At 42.1% G+C, this 17,964-nt stretch overlaps 1 protein-coding gene across 1 annotated transcript in view; it reads left to right on the top strand.

The window, feature by feature from the left end:
* LOC147633031 (BTB/POZ domain-containing protein At1g30440-like) overlaps nucleotides 1-759 on the top strand; it is a 34,358-nt gene extending 33,599 nt beyond the window's left edge. Inside the window, exon 4 of the mRNA XM_086806029.1 lies at nucleotides 50-759. Coding sequence (XP_086662155.1) covers nucleotides 50-610 — 561 coding nt within the window. The 3' untranslated portion in view covers nucleotides 611-759. The remainder of the gene's footprint in view (nucleotides 1-49) is intronic.
* The last annotated feature ends 17,205 nt before the right edge of the window (nucleotides 760-17,964 follow it).

Raw genomic sequence — 17,964 nt, 5'->3', positions numbered from 1 at the left:
TTAGTTTTGTTTGTGGCGTAAGGATCTGATGTTCTTTAAATTTTGAAAGGCACATCCGTGGCTCAAAGAGGAAGAAAGAGAACATCTGTGTCGGTTGATGGATTGTCAGAAGCTTTCGCTGGAAGCTTGTACTCATGCAGCCCAAAATGAGCGTCTTCCTCTGCGTGTCATTGTGCAAGTACTTTTTTTCGAACAGTTACAACTCCGTACAGCCATTGCAAGCTGTTTTATGGTTTCCGACAATTCCCGCCCCTTGCGGCATCAATCAGCTACTGATGGAGCTGCACCAGCTGCAGCTTTAAGGGGGGAAGGGTGGGCCAATGCAATCCGCGACAATCAAGCATTGAAGGTTGACATGGACCACATGAAGTTGCGCGTTAGTGACCTTGAGAGAGAGTGTTCTGGTATGCGGGAGGAGCTTGAGAAGCTTGGTAAAGTTCGGGGGCAATGGCGTCTTGTCTCAAAAACTCTAGGAGGCAGATTTAAATCTCATATATGCAGGACAAAAGAGAGTGCTGTGCAGGACCAGACGCAAGCAAGCGCAATTGCTCGAGGCCCTCCTGCCCATCCAAGGCGATCCAAGCATCGCAGAAGCTCCTCTCTTAGCTAGCACTTTATTTTCTAAGTAGTGGACTAGGATGGCCATGTAATTTATTCACGACTCCAAATTTTTTTGTAAGCCTTGGTACCTTTGGACTGTGCAGTTGCTAGTGCTAATTGAGAGGCTTGAGGCTTTTTGAAGCCAGATCAATTATTTCAGTTTGCTTTGTTGAGTCAAATTTTCCCTCGCCTTTGTTACAGCCATATGAAACATGCCATGCTTAACCCACGCAGGTTCTTTTTGAAAGCACCTGCTGCATTATTTAAGAGTGGGGTACCCAAAAACACTAGTGTAGAGTAGTAAAAATCATGCTTGGTATATTGAAAATAAAAGATGCTCTGCAGAGCAGTAAAAATCATGCATTGATATAACGAGGACGGTGACTGCGTTTTCTTTGTTACTTCAAATCAGCAGTTTAGTTAGGGTGGTTCATCATATGTGCATTGCAAGCAGTCAAAAGAAATGTTATCGAGCTCATCTTGTTTCTCTCTCTCTCTCTCTCTCTCTCTCTCTCTCTCTCTCTACTCTATCTCTGTGCGGAATAGGCCCTCTGCATGGCGTGCTCTCATCCCGGAGAAACAAAGGACATGAGAGTATCCCTTGTCTGTCCACAAAGAGAGAGAGAGAGAGAGAGAGAGAGAGAGAGAGTATAAAGAGTAAGAGGACCCAGAGCAAGCTGTCCCTAACCCTTAAGCTCCTGCTACTGCCAAGCATGTTAGGGTCTGGTATGTGCTCCTGCTCGCAGTGAAGGCATGGCAAAGAAAGGCGACTGCTTTGGAGCAACTCATCGTCTCTTGTCGAGGCAAGGTTTCTCTCTCTCAACTTGAGTAGAAGCACGGTATCGGCTAAGATTTAAACTTTAGACCAAATTTATTCTCGAACCCTAGTTGTGACGCCCAGGCTATGCTGCAGGAGAGCCCCAGTCCATGTTGAAGTGAGACTAGTGTCGTGTCACGGGTAAGCGCCTCCCTCTTTCTCTCACATACACAAATTAACCCCCCCCCCTCTCTCTCTCCCCACATTATATAGCAAAAGGCAGCTCTCTCCCTCTCTCTCTCTCTCTCTCTCCGTGGTGTGACGCTACGCAGGCCCCCTCTCCCTGCGCGCGTGTGTTCCCGTGCCCCTTTGTTGCACTATGCGCCTGTGCCCTCTGCATGGCGTGACACTATGCAAGTCCACCGTCCCTGCTCGCACTACGCGCTGGTGGTCTCTCTTGCGCGTGCACCCCTGCCTCGCCATCTCTGCTGTCCATCGTTGTCGCGCCCCTCGCGTTTCTGTGCACTTGTGATTGCGCGCTCCCTTTGCCTCCTTTTTCCCACCCACCCTTGCTCAGGCCCCCAAGGTAGCAATCAGGTGAAAATAGCCACAATGAATCTACAGGAGCTATACAGGCATACATCAAGACAATGGAGGACAACACCAAGAAGGCGATGAGCGAACAAAAGGTGTTGGATAGGGTCCTGAACCAACATGAAAAACAATTGGAAGGCATCTGCAAGGAGATACATGGCAAGAATAACGAGGTTGAAGAATTGGCAGTAAAGGTGAACCACTAGGAGGAGGAGATTTGGATTTTGAAGGAGACCAAGATGCAACAACAGGGAATGCCAGAGGCTATCCCAATTCTGGGTAGAAATGGAAGCCCTCATCATCAGATTCCCTGATGCCATCAGACAAGCCTTTTTAGACAAACGTGCTGCCTTGAAGGGCACACGTGTACATGGGAGATGATCTCATCCCAACACAAGTGGCATTGGCGTGAGGTGATGATGACAGTTCATGAGGCCCGTAGAGTAGGCAAGTGGGCTATCTACAGAGATGGTAGGGTCATTATCACTGAGTGCCGTCCCAAATTGGGATGTGGGGTCTATGAGACAAAACACATGAGGTTAGAAGTATGGAACTGCAATGGCACCCTGTGGTCGAATCTAGGATGTTTGAGCGAGATTCTCATAGGCAGGGATGCCATTTTCTATGCAGAGCCTTGAGAGGGGCTTACAATGCATAGTTGAGTATGAGTGGGAATCAACTTTTCGAGGCTAGACCCGCACATTAGGAGTACGTGGCTCCGGAGGGGAAGTTGTCTCATCTTCGACAGATTTTTAGCATCGTCCAGAAGGACAAGGATGCACGATATCTTTGGGTGTGGCTACAACTTAGCAGTGACAGAGTCATCCACATTGTTGTTTGTTATTTCGCTCCTTTTAGTAGCTAGTCTTTTACTTTTTCACGTTACTCATGGATCACATGTAACAGCTTTTTGGTCTCATGCTACAATTCCTAGTTTGGACACTGGATGGCGTGGCCAATGTCCGGGCACAATTTGTTTAGAGATTGGATGGTGGCGGCGGTTATGAGATGACTAATGTAGACTACTCTGCCAAGTAGGATGCATGCTTGTGCGGGCTACGGGATCGCATTAGTGAGCATTGGATAATAAATTGTTCTCGGGTTGCCATGCTCGTTTGAGGGTTCATACAGTCTTAGTTGGTTGTGGGAGTTGTCGAGACATACATTGTAGTTTAATATGGTCCTAGTTAGATGATGTGTTCGGTTGGCTGACATTGCCGACCTACATCCATGCCGACCTTGGGCACTATATATGGACTTGTTTGACAGCCTTGTTCGTCAACGAGTTCATTGTGTTTAAGAACGCTTGTAAGAAAGACATGCTCCGTCTAGAGTTTGATGACCATCAAAGCTCCTTATTTAGAGAACACGTGGGTAGGCGGATAACCATCGGTTTGTAATCAAAGCTTGCAATCACTAATATTATTTTCTCACTTCTTTTTGCAATTCAGTGCTTTGTATTGTGAAGATTCTGCTTCTGCTATTGTGTTTTCTTAGATTTCGTAGACGTATAACGTCTCTCTCTCTCTCTCTCTCTCTCTCTCTCTCTCTCTCTCTCTCTCTCTCTCTCTCTTTGACCCAGTAGGTCTTTTGAAGATGTTTAATATAAATTTCTTTCGTGTCTCTCCCTCTCTACAAGATCACCATCTCGTAGGCTCTTTTTGTCTCTCTCCATGTCAAGCACAAGAAGCAAGGTTGTGTTGAACACAACATAAAGCTTTGTGTTTAGTGTGTGTGTATATACAGTACTTTGCTATGTCTCTCAAGGGACGGAGATATGAAAAGAGCCTCTCTCTCTCTCTCTCTCTCTCTCTCTCTCTCACACACACACACACACATACACGCACGCACACACGCACGCACACACAAAAGAAGTAAAAAGCACTTAAAGACACCAATATATTGGTTGATCTTAATGCAACTCAAGCAAAAGCGTGTAGAATTAGTTAAAATTTGAGTAGTAGTAAGGAAAGTGGGCGGTCTACTGCATGAGGGCAGAGCCGTCACTGAAGATTTTTGTAGACCCAAACCAAAACTTAGCCTGAATTTATTAGATGGTGATTAGGACTTTTGAAGTTTTTCTTTTGTTGGCTTAGATATTTAGTTTAAGACCCTAATGGTATCAGTATTTGTGTGTTTGGTCTTATAGGCCATTTAGCTTTGTGTAGAGGTTAATAGAGATTTTTTCATTTCTTTCTTTCAAGTTTTGCACACAGACATCATATATAAGCCCCACTTTCATAGAAATCTTTAAGAGAGCACTCTCCGAAGGCTTATCCTTGCCTGGTATGAAAGGAGAAACTTATGGCAAGGTAAAGCCTCTAATTAATGCCACCTAAGTATGCACATCTAATAAAGGTCCAAGAGAGTAGGGAGAAAAGGGAAGAGAGCTCACATGAAGGGGAGTGCTTAATGTAAAAAAGATCTTATATACAAGTGGCTACACTTGGCCAGCCATAATTTAAAAATAGTTCATGGCACTCAATTACTAGCCTAAACAAGCATATACATGAAACTTCCCCATTTGGCATTAATCACATAGTAAGGCAGGCTTTATATGTTCCAAACGGTAAGATGGCAAAGAACCTTCCAAAAGAAAGGTGGTTGAGACCATGTTAAAGAGTGGTTAACATTTCCCCCTTTCTAAAGGTGACCACTTTCTGTCGTCACCAAGCTCGAGTGGTGAGGATGCTATCGGTTATAGATGCATGGATGGTCCTTGAGGTATTATCACTGAAGATGTGTTGTGAGGTTAAGTAGTCAGCAAGGGACAAATCCACGCGCTTTAGGGCTTGTTGGATAATAAGGTTTGGCCCTTGAGGTCGAAAGCTTGCCAGGCTACATGTAGGGTAGTGTTGGCATAGAAGTGCTTGATAGAAGGCCTCATCTCCGGAGTTGTATGTGTTGGAAAATAATTTTCTCAATGACCTACCCTTGTGTTGTTTCTGTGGGTGTGACGGGTGTGCTCTATTTTGTAAGGCCCCTTTATGAGGAGTAGCCATTGTGTGGTGAGCACCCAAGCACATGATAATTCCCAGTTTAGACACTAGATGGTGGCCAAGTTTGGCCAGATGGTTAGGAGACGACTTATATAGACTTGGCACTCTATAGGATGCATGCTTCTGTAGGCTATATGATCGAATTAGTGTGTGTTCTCGGGTTATGGGGTCTGTTTAAGGGGTCAGACAATATCAAATGGCCGTGGGAGCTACCTCAGTTGGATGATATGGTTAGTTGGTCTACTAATGCCAACCCTACGTACTATATGTAGACTAGTTTGGCAGCCTTAGTTTATCATTGAGTTTATTGTGTGCAAGCACTCTTGAAAGCGAGACATCGTCCGTCTCCCGAGTTTGTCTAGATCACCATCAAAGCTCCTTAACCAAAAGACAAGTGGGTGGATGCCATCAGTTTGTAATCAAGTTTGCAAGTAGTAATATTGTTTACTCTCCACTTCTTTTGTAATTCAGTGCTTTGTATTTTATTGATCCAGCTTCTGCTATTGTGTATTCTTACACGGTATCAAAGCATAAGCTTTATGCAAAGCTCGTTTTAGTAGTTTGTTATATTTGAAGGAAGATTTGGAGAGATGGCCCAACCTACAAATAATGTAGTTGCCCGTGCACACTCTCCACCTGCACCTTTTGGTGATGGGAAGGTTGATGAGACAAATTACACTGTATGGAAGTTCATGATTATGTTTATTCTTAATTCATATGACGTGGGAAACCGCAACAACAGGGAATGATGCAAAGCCGGGTCCTCCTTCGGATCGAGTGGATCCACTATTGACTATACTAAAGAGAATGTGGGGGAGAGGGAGAGCTTCAAACCCTAGCAAGCAAACACACACACAAGAGAGCAAGACGACACAAGAGAGAGATGGATAGCTGAATTTTCTTTTATCTTCTTCTTCTCTACTCAACCAACATAACATAAAGATAAAAGAACACACTATATGGGTTAGTACTCAACTACTACAATATACAAGGGTCGGTCCATAATGTGAACCCGACTAAATGAGCTGGCGCTATAACTATGCTAGTCTCTAGTAATTCAAAATGGCTGTCACCACACAGCCTGTCATCCCACTGGCTGCATATCACCCATAATCTCACCAACCATGTCAATGGTGTAGATGCGGAAGCTATCACCCAGGCGGGTCATCAATGTCCGCTGTAGCACTAGTTGAGCTTGATATCTCAACACTCCCCCTCGAGCTCAACTTGACACATTGCACTCCAAGTAAGTTCCTAAACCTGTGGAGCTTCTCTGTGCCCAATGCCTTCGTGAAGATGTCAGCCACTTGATCCTCTGTGCTGACATATACTAGATCTACATCTCCTGCTAGAACCTTCTCCCTCACAAAGTGACAATGCACCTCAATGTGCTTCGTTCTAGCATAATATACTGGGTTACTCGCCAACTGTATGTTGCTCATGTTGTCACAATATATAACAACTGCCCTATCCACGGGCTCTCCCATGTCACCAAGTAGCTTCTGAAACCAAGCTACCTCTCACAAGCTACCATAGCAGCACCCCTGTACTCTGCCTCTGTATTCGATAACTGTTGGTTGCTTCTTACTACTCCAGCTCACACTCCCAAATGATAACATAAAACCACTGGTAGATCTCTTGTCTGCAATACTACCAGCCCAATCAGCATATGTGTACCCATGCAACTGTATCTCTATACCAGCCTCATAGGAAAGTCCATAATCAACTGTGGACTTTATATACCTAAGGATCCATCTAGCCGCATCCAAGTGTGGCTTCCTAGGAGCCTGCATAAACTGACTCACAAGTCCAACAACATAACTCAAGTCTGGCCTTGTAATGGTCATGTAGATCAAACTACCTACTATGCGCTTGTATGTAGTGGGGTCCTCCAAAAGCTCACCAACACATAAGAGAGAATAAGACACAAGAGAGAGATGAATATCTGAATTTTCTTCTATCTTCTTCTTCTGTACTCAACCAACATAACATAACATAAAGATAAGAGTACACACTATATGGGTTAGTACTCAACTACACACATACAAGGGTCGGTCCATAATGTGAACCCGACTAAATGAGATGAATATCTGAATTTTCTTCTTCTTCTTCTGTACTCAACCAACATAACATAAAGATAAGAGTACACACTATATGGGTTAGTACTCAACTACAACATACAAGGGTCGGCGGTCCATAATGTGAACCCGGCCGACTAAATGAGATGGCGCTATAACTATGCCAGTCTCTAGTAATCCAAAATGGTTGTCACATAGCCTGTCATCCCACTGGCCGCATATCACCCATAATCTCACCAACCATGCCAGTGGTATAGATGCGGAGGCTATCACCCAAGCGGGTCATGAATGTCCGCCCGTAGCACTAGTTGAGCTCAATATCTCAACATATACCTCCAGATCCTGCCCTTGCTTTGGCATAGAGGCAAAGGAATGCAAATACACTATGTGCCATCCTCACCAGCATCATTAATTCGGTGATGACCCTTATTTTATTTAGCATACTACCATAGCTTCTAAAGCATGGCAAGTTCTAAATAGCCAATATAAGACAAGTAATTAGACATCTCGAGTCAACCTTGCCAACCACTTTCTAGTGTTTGATCATTTTCTACTTAGACCAGTTCCATAGAATTAGCCTAGCCCTACCATCCACTTTTCCAATGTTTGATCCTTTTCTACTTAGACTAAATCTAATCCCATGGGTCTAGCCTTTTGCCTGACCACTAGAGTTAGCATGAACTTAACAACCCCTAATTGAAATTGCCATTTGACTCATGCACACCACTTAACAAAGTTCACACACACTCCTCTGAAAATGATTCTTTTTATGAAAATAACTCACACATGCACTCTGAAAATAATTCACATGCACTCCTCTGAAAACACTTTTTTTTAAATGAAAATAAACTATCATATTAAGTTTTTGACATAACATCTATAAGTTTCATATATCCAAAGACAATAATCACATCTCAGTGTTACAATATCATCATAATATATCTCCTTGCTCCACGATCGTGATCCTTAGATAGGATGGCACACACATCGCTAAGCCTGATCATAATATATCTCCTTGCACCATGATCATGATCCTTAGATAGGATGGCATACGCATTGCTATGCTTGATCACTCCTATATCTCTATGTAAATCAACACATGGAGGAGCCCACATGTCTCACATCCACCACAAGTTGTAATCCCACTATCCTAGGAGATGCTCCTACCTGTCGTCACCTATCCTAAAATCTCGCACACTCCAATACCGATGTCAGCAGGGCCACATATATCTAGTTCCATACCCAGCCACTAGGCACTTCCTTGCCTGAATAATGTAGAGTTGCTTCCTTTCCATCACACTAATCATGTCACGTGCACACCCATGTTTGGTTGACATGGGTCAATGTCTAGGATGATTGCCTTTGTGTGATGCGCCCCGTGGGATGATATCCATGATAATGTATGAACTTATGTGGTAGTCCATGAACCTATGTGGTAGCTCCATATGCTTTCACAAACAGATAACACATATGTATAACATGAATATAGTGTCCAAAAATTTGTTTCAAGATATGATTTTAAGCAACATGCATTATATGTTAGAAGGTCATGGCCGGGCCGTCTACATACCACATGCATAGTGCCAAGTATAATGAGATCATACATAAATAATAGAAGATTAGGGCCATTATCATCCCTCCTCCACCAATTTTTGTGGCTTGGAAGGGAATAGAGTGGTTGAAGTTAAGTATGCAATGGCGTGAACACTACTGAGATATGGGTGACCTCCCAGGAAGTGGCCCCCAATTTCTAACTGGTATTAGAGCTAGGGAGGGCATGTTGGGATGTTGTTAGCGGAGGTGGTTGACTTGCCGATTCCTATTGGTGGAGCTGAATGAAGGCCGAATGCATGTATGACTAAGAAGGCTATATTACACTGGTATGCCCGGAGTAATCACTAGCAGAGGCGAGCATATGTTGGAATAGCCAGGTGACATCTTTGTGAGAGTAGGCAGACCTTTGAGCCAAGTGTCGTGAGAGCCTTTGGGTACCCTATGTCCTGGCCATCGAGGGAGGGTGGCTTGGCCGTCTACATACCACATGCATAGTGTCAAGGATAATGAGATCATACATAAATAATAGAGGGCCATTATCATCCCTCCTCCAGCAATTTTCACGGCTTGGAAGGGAATAAAGTGGTAGAAGTTAAGTGCGAAGTGGCATGAACACTATTGGGATGGGTGACCTCCCGGAAAGTGGCCCCCAATTTCCAACATTATACACATAACCGAGAGTGTAAATTATCAAAAGTTTGACAAGACATCATAGCTCTCTAGTGTAAATCATCGCAAGTTCAACAAGACATCATAGCTTTCTAGTTAAAATTTAGAATAAGTCGAATTCCTCTAAACACATGTATCGTGTGGTGAGGTGCTCTCAAGACACCTCCTTTTAACATTCTTAGGGTAGTACCTAATTTTCTCAATAGATCACAATTCTTTTTTCTCTCCGATCTTCTAGAGTCATCATGATTTTTTATCTAAATTCAAATTTTCTTCCTTGGTCATTATTATGTGCAAATGAAGTACTCAAAGTGAAAATTAATGATTATACTAAGTAAGTTGCAAAGTAATGATTGTACTCAGTAAATTGCATGTGCAAGAAAGATAGATGATTATACTAAGTAAATTGCAAAGTAATGATTATACTAAGTAAATTGCAAAGTAATGATTGTACTAAGTAAATTGCATGTGCAAGAAAGATAGATGATTTTTCTTTTTTCTTCTTACTTCTCTACAACCATAACATAAAGGTAAAAGTACATACTATAAGGGAAAGTACTCCACTACTATAAGGGAAAGTACATACTATAAGGGAAAGTACTCCACTACTAAAACATAGAAGGTCTATAAATATATGAGTTGACACTATAACTATGCCATACTCTAGTAACCAAAGTGGCTATCATATTGTAAATCAATGGTGCTATATCACCCACAATCTCATCAACCATGCCTTGGTATAAGTGCAAAGGTGTCATCCACATCCACACTAGTTCATCTTGATTTCTCAAGAGCTTTTGGCTAAACGAGCTACCAAGTCTTTGCTTAGGGACTGTATATTCCTTAGCTCGCTAGGGTACTCTTAGGTATCATGACTCCCCTACTTGGTATAAGTGCAAAGGTGTCATCCATATCCACACTAGTTTATCTCAATTTCTCAAGCTTCTAGCTAAATGGGCTACCAAGTCTTTGCTTAGGGATCATACATTCCTTAGCTAGCTAGAGTTCTCTTGGGTATCGAATCATACTTGGTGACCTCTGTAAAGGGTGCTCTTAGGTATCGACTCCTACTTTGTGACCTCTATGAAGAGTTGTTAAGGTTGAGTCTTAGGAGGTAAAGGAAAATTATGCACCTAACCTTTCCGTGGAAATAGATGTGGGTGTCTATGGTTTAGAGGAATTGTGGCCTTGAGATTTCCCTTGGCACTACTAATGATGCTGGCCTAATCATCATTTGAGCATATTATATGTCAACTCATCTATGCTTATGTTCTTAAATAGAGCCCTTTGCTCATGGTGGTTAGTTTCCCTTAGCTATGGAGCCTTTGGATGATGTGTTCCCTATCTCTTGGTTCAGGTGGATGACTTGTACATCCCTATCTTGTAGATTTTTTATAAGGTCAACTGCCTCATGGTAACACTCATCAAAGACATAGTGCCTAGACGTGTAGAGATGGTCATGAAGCCTCTTACTCCTAAAGACAATCATGAATTGGTCAATGAGCACGACAAGTCCTCTAGTCTTTCTTAGGGATTGCATCTCAAGATACTTAGCTTGGGAAATGTGCATAAATGAGCACGACAAGTCATCTAGTCTTTCTTAGGGATTGCATCTCAAGATGCTTGGCTTAGGAAATGTGGTCCTGAATGGATTCTCCCTTCTCTTACTAAAGGTTATAGAATTGAGAGGTAGGACTCCATATAGCTCCTCTCTTAGCGAGAATCTAACAAATGAAGGTGTGCCTTAAGACCCCATATGTGGCCTTCTCACGTGGGTTTAACGCGGTAAACCATTGGCTTGCTCTTCCTTCAAGGAAAAGTCTTGAATAGATCTTGGTGTAGCTTAGCATTGTAGATATAAGAAGAGTCACAAATGATAGTTCGAAATATGAACTGATGTAACAGATAGGATTGTTTAAAACTTAGGTAATTTTCTTAATAAGTAATATCAGTTGTGTTGCATATAGTATATATACAACAATTTCTTATCTCGCTATAAGGAGATTTTCCTCTTTATGAAGCAATGAAGCTATGTTATTTGATCTCTCTCTTTCATCTTTTATGTTTTCTTTCATAGTCATTTGTGTATGTTCTTTGAGTTTACATTGATGCATGTCGCACACATAATCGGAGGAACCTCAGTATATTATTGGTAGGAGTCAAATACCCAACAACACTTTGGTGATAATGATGTGTTTTTTTTCATGCCTTTCATTTCTTTTGGATTTTCCTTTGATGTTGGTTTTTGCCTTTTCTTGGATGGCCAAGAGGGCTCTTGTTAGAGCATGAGCAGTACTATTTGGCACGTCACCATGCTTGGGAGTTTCAGTTTAGAGAGTTAAGTTTTGAATCTTCTCAGGATGGGAATGAGGATGACGTTGTAATTCAAGAGGCAAGGTTGGGACCGGAAGGTGATGCTACAATAAGGGACGAGGAAGAGTTCCGACTGGAGGATGAAGAGGTCCATTTGGGAATCGATAATAAAGTACATGATGAGGAGGGGCCTTTGAATCAGCAACATCCCTCATATTTTCAGCATCCTCCACCCATGTTAACCCCACTACCTCTGACCATTTTTCATTGGTACATTCCACTTGTTTGCAACATTCATCAGATGTTTCCAAATCCTCCACGTCCCACCATGATAGTGAAATGTCCAAAGTTCTATGGGAAACCCTCAAAGGATGCGGATGCTCACATCCTTCTGTTTGATAGTGCATGGATGGTCAATGTCCTAGGGCCGATTGATCAAGATTTGAAGAAGGCCGCATTTGTGCCAACTTTACAAAAATGTGCTGCACTCTAGATTGCTCAATATGAGTATGATCATTTTCTGACCTATGATGCGATCCGAGATGCATTTCTTCAAAGGTTTAGGGAGGAAGATAAAACATTCGTTCATATGTTGGCTAAGGGATGGTGGAAGATTATGCAGCAAAGGTTTCGATGGTTGGATGTGGCTAATTGGCTAGTGGTTGAAGTTGTAAATTCCTATTTCATCAAGGAATTAAGAAAACAACTAAAAAGAGAAGTGGTTTGTTTGGTTACTATAACTTTGGAGTAGTTGGTGGAGTATGTGTGGTAAGGGTTGAGAGAGTGTCGGTGAAGTCTGCAAAGCACAAGAGGAAGAGTAAGAATAAATCCAAGAAGCATGTTTCCGAATCCTTGGATGAGGAGTAGGATTAGGAGTTTGATGACTTGGATTCTGGCGAGACAAGTGGGATGACAAGGAGAAAAAATGCAAGGCACTGGCAAAGAGCAAGAAGGCTGGGAAAGTAGCCAAGGAAGTGGTTGCGAGCCACGGCTCATATGTTCGGTGTGAAGGAGCAGGGTCCCCTCATAAGGTTCGATCGTGGTGTACAAGATGTCAAAACCCTAGTCATGTTGCAAAGGAATATAGATGAAATGAGCTTTGGTGTGCTATTTATAAGACTACCACTCATAACACTAAGGCTTGCCAGGTATAATGGGAGAAGAACCCCACCACCTGCCGTGGTACCACTAGTTCCACCTAGAAAATTTGTTGTACCAGCAACAACTCTGCTGAAATTGGTCAAATTTCCTTTTTGACCAAGGGTAAATTTTTCTCCCAGGGATGCTTTAGGTGCATAGGGTGCGGGATCAAATTTTTGCATGTTTTTATTGTCATGCACTTTGGCACCACCAAAAATCAGATTGTGAATTCTGGAGGATAGAATGCCTAACGAACTATCTACAATGGAGGAACATAATGTTTAATCTGAACCTCTAGAAGCAATGTAGGTCAGTCGGTCAGAACCAGAGCAATCATCTATTCATCAGAGGTAGATCTAGTATATGACAAAGCGATTCATATCATTCATGTGAAGCTTATAGGATAAAATGGATTGGATGTGCTTTTAGATGGAGAATCTAGTGTCAACATTGTATCTAATACTACATGTCAAAAGCTTGGCTTAATCAGTTGTTGGGATCTAGCTTTGTTTACCCATAAAGATGGTCAATCAACGTAGAGTTTAGCCACTTGGCTTGATTTGAGTCATGATCATCAGTGTAGATCCTTTTTTTTTAATGTTGAGGCATCATTAATCACCATTTAAAACTCATTTTAGTGGTTTGTTCAACATCAGCCTGCATGGTCTGAAAGGCTACATAGCGTTGTAATGGGCCTACATGGTTTATTCTCCATCAGCCTCCTACATGGTCTCAAAGGCTACATAGCGTTGTAATGGGCTGTTGTCTACATTGTAGTCTATTTAATTGAAAACTCATTTTAGTGGTTTGTTCTCCATTAGCCTACATGGTCTCAAAGGCTACATAGCATTGTAATGGGCTGTTGTCTAGCATTGTAATCTATTTAATGGGCCACTTAACTAAGCTGATGCTATCCACATCAGGTATAGTTCTGCATGATGTACTCTCATGTGCCCTTTCAATAGCCACACCCGCACAATCCTCACCAAGTTGCTCAAAGTTGACATAGTTGTTTGGAAACACATACAAGATCAACCCCTTGTACATCATCTGAGTATTGCTCTCATCCCATAAAAGGACCTTTTTTGTTCTTCCAAAATTCTCAAATTTTTAGATTATTCTCTAAAGATGTTACTGGCATTGCATCTACAATTGGAGGTTCCATAAGATCCGTTTGTTCATCTTCACTTTCAATAGGCTCTCCAAAACTCACAAAGCCACCAAAAGGCCTTAGCAAAATCTTAGGCCACCGGAGGATACTCCAGATTGCACCTCTTAGCTCACTTATATCAATTGTAGGAAAGGGAAGATGTGCATCCTTCACACACTAATCCATAAACACAGAAACATTTCCTTGCCCAATCTCTGTACTGTTGGAAAAACAAGTTGGATCTACTCTAGACACGCAACCAATACCAACACATTCGTTTGCTAGCATCATATAGACCTTGACTCTAGGTTGAACATCCATCCCTATCATTTTAATGTAAGATTATCATCAAACATAATTATAAAACATTCTCTACATGTCCATGCATAATATGTCAATATTATGCATGGTAGAATGGCACTATGGCTAACCTTGCAAGCACAATGTGTTTTAGAATGGCCACATGGTCATTCTACCATGTACAATGTGACTAAAAAAATGGCCTTAGGGCCAATCTAAAGAACATTATGGATGGAAGAATGGCCCTAGGGCCATTCTAAAGCACATCATGGATGGTAGAATGGCCCTAGGGCCATTCTCTACCCTCTCATGCTAGCCTAGTGTATATTAGAATGGATTTAGGGCCATTCTCTACATGTGCATATCTAAAGAACATTATGGATGGAAGAATGGCCCTAGGGCCATTCTAAAGCACATCATGGATGGTAGAATGGCCCTAGGGCCATTCTCTACCCTCTCATGCTAGCCTGGTGTATATTAGAATGGATTTAGGGCCATTCTCTACATGTGCATGTATAAAATATCAAGATTAAATGGACATAGGGCCATTCTTGCAAGTACAATGTGGTATGAATGGCCCTAGGGCTATTCTATAACATATTGTGCCTACAAGAATGGCCCTAATGCCATTCCACCATCACAATGTTGATGTTATACATGCAGATATAAGACTGGACCTAATACCATTCTAAAATTCACCATCAGTTAACATAAGAGACTGGCGAATGGTCCTAGGGCCATTCTTGGAAGCACAATAATGTGCTTTAGAATGACCCTAAGGCCACTTTGCCATCCACAATGTGCTTGAAAGAATGGACCTAGGGCCATTCTAAAGAACATCATGGATGATAGAATGGCCTTATGGCCAATCTCTTAAGCACATTGTGTATGGTAGAATGGCCCTAGGGCCATTGTAAAGCACATTTTTCTTGCAAGAATGGCCTTAGGACCATTCTAAAATTCACTAGCTCTTGGCATAAGAGGGTAGAGAATGGCCCTAGGGCCATTCTCTACCCTCTTGTGCCAACTACTGGTGTATATTGGAATGGCTTTAGGGCCATTCTCTACATGTGCATGTATAGAGAATGGCCCTAGGGCCATTCTTGAAAGCATAATGTGCTTTAGAATGGCCTTAAGGCCACTGTAACATACACAATGTGCTTGAAAGAATGGACCTAGGAACATTTTAAAGAACATCATGGATGGTAGAATGGCCTTAGGGCCAATCTCTTTATCACATTTTGTATGGCAGGGCCATTCTAAAGCACATTGTTCTTGCAAGAATGGCCTTAGGACCATTCTAAAATTCACTAGCTATTGGCACAAAAGGGTAGAGAATGGCCCTAGGGCCATTCTAAAGACATCATGGATGGTAGAATGGTGTGTGTGTGTAGGTAGGTATGTATGTACACACGCATACATACATACATACATATGTATACATGTGTGTGTGTATTCAAATTATAAAATTATTATATTTATGTAATGTGATTTAGTAACTATATACACCATAATAGAATATAACTTTAATAGTTGTGTAATATATACTAATTAAATGTAAACATAATATTATAGTACATACTAAAAATAATATGTTATTACTTTACATACTAGAATTTAGACTAGTTGTGTAAAAATAATATTATATTACATATTAAAAAACTATGTTCTACTTTACATACTAAATATTTTTATGTATTATATTCTCATATTTTATATCATTATCTATTTATTTTTTATTATATAAGTATTATAGAATTATAGAGAAAACACTTCAAATTAGAGGACAAGGCTTAGACTCATGAAGGAAGGGCCCAATGCATGCATGCATGTGTGTGTGTGTGTGTTGTGTGTGAGAGAGAGAGAGTTATTTTTTTTATATAAGTATTATATAATTATAGAGAAAACACTTCAAATTAGAGAAGAAAAGGCTTAGACTCATGAAGGAAGGGCCCAATGCATGCATATATGTTCGTGTCTCTGTGAGAGAGAGAGAGAGAGAGAGAGAGAGAGAGAGAGAGAGAGAGTCAAACCATTCTATTATTATAACAAGCTAATTATAGGTTGTATAATTAGCTAAGGTTGGCTAATTACAACCTAAAGCGGCAAGAGTGTGGAGCATACGAGATGGAGGGGAGCAAGCCGTGTGCAACGTAGGAGCGCGAGAGAGCGGAGGGGAGTAGGTCATCGTGCAATGCCGAAGCGCCAAAGGGCCAAGCTTGACACCAACAGAGGCGCAAGGGAGAGGCGAGATGCAAGGGAGAGGAGAGGTGAACTCCGACATCTGGACCCCAATAGAGCCCACGAGAAGAAGGGAGCCGAGAGGAAGAAAGAGATCGAGAAGCGAAGGGAGAGGCATGATCTCTCTCTCTCTCTCTCTCTCTCTCTCTCTCTCTCACACACACACACACACACATACACACAGTTTTCTCTCACACAATTTTGCTCTCTCTCTCTCTCTCTCTCTCACACACACACACACACACAGTTTTTCTCAACATGTCATCTCTTGACTCCCCTGTCCCTCCTCTCACACACACACTCTCACATCACCCCTTGGGACCGTTGCCCGAGAACCTATCTGGCTCACAGGACTGCCATCCCCTCTGGGTTTGTGGAACACCACCAACAAACCTCATGGGAGCTCTTCCCATTTCTGTGTTCCTTGCCTTGGGCTTCGTATCCGTGTACTTTCATGTACCTTGGACCTGTACACCATCATATGGGACTGAATCAGTGTTTAGCTTTGCTGAGCCTGATGCTCTGATACCAATGTAACACGCGGAAGCTCTGGGAGTCTTCTTTCAGCCCTAAACACTCCTGGAAACATGCTGATGCAAAACGCAGACATGAAGAGAGAGTAGAGAGAGATATATATGCTAGAAATTTTAGTATATTTATATAGTACAAAAAGGTACTCTTCTCTACAGCCCTAGGCTGTCTTCATAAAAAGGGTGATAAACACCAAAATTTGGTCCCTACTTGGACCCTAAGGACCCATCCCCATAAAGGAATGAATGATCTACTCAATGAGCATCCTTGCCTTTTATAGGCTCTTGAACAAATAGATGAGCTGGCCGATGCTAGTCGGCCAGACTGGTAGTAAAACCCCATAAAGGTGATGCGCCCTACAACCGCCTCAATCTGGTCCAGCTGAGAGCCTTCTTTTGTAGCCGACAGTCCCCTCTTGTTGTAGAGCAGCCGCCTGGTCATCCTGGTCCCCTCTAGCCAAATCAGTACTTGATGCTCCAAAATCCTAGATTTAATGGTCTTTTTCTTGGCTGCCTCTTTTGGATTAGCCCTGAGAGTGTCCATGAGCATGTCATGCACATGACATCAACCTAAACAGAAAGGAGGATTTGGGCTCCCAAATATTGAAGACCTAGCCACTCGAATGGAAGGTAAATGGATTATCAAAAGCTTGTTCCAACCAAATTCATACTGGTCAATCCTCATTCACAGAAAATTGAGTTTTCACAGGGTGTTGGAGTGACCGCAATGGAGAAACATTCCATTTTTGCCTCTGTTCTTTAGTAGAATCGTGATTAAACCCTTTGGATTAGAGCTGGTGAGGAGCTTCTGGTCCTCATGGAACAGAGTAAAAGGACTTCTTCGCCTGTCGAAGAGCACCAAGAAAGCTGTTGGCTTCTTTTGTAAAGACTCTATATGGTTCTCTGTTTGCCTACAGAATAGTGTGGATACTAACAGCTTGAAGAGAGCCCATAAACTATTAAAAAAGGGAGTTCAATGTTGGGAAGATATATGGGATTTCACAACTCAAGCGTGGTATGAAGCAGACAAGCTAAGGAT

Source organism: Cibotium barometz, chromosome 12 (assembly GCF_041138505.1).
Source record: "Cibotium barometz isolate CiBa-2024 chromosome 12, ASM4113850v1, whole genome shotgun sequence".
In the NCBI taxonomy this organism is placed as follows: Eukaryota; Viridiplantae; Streptophyta; class Polypodiopsida; order Cyatheales; family Cibotiaceae; genus Cibotium; species Cibotium barometz.
Note: the sequence above shows the minus strand (reverse complement) of the source record. Positions and strands in the feature narration are given on the sequence as shown.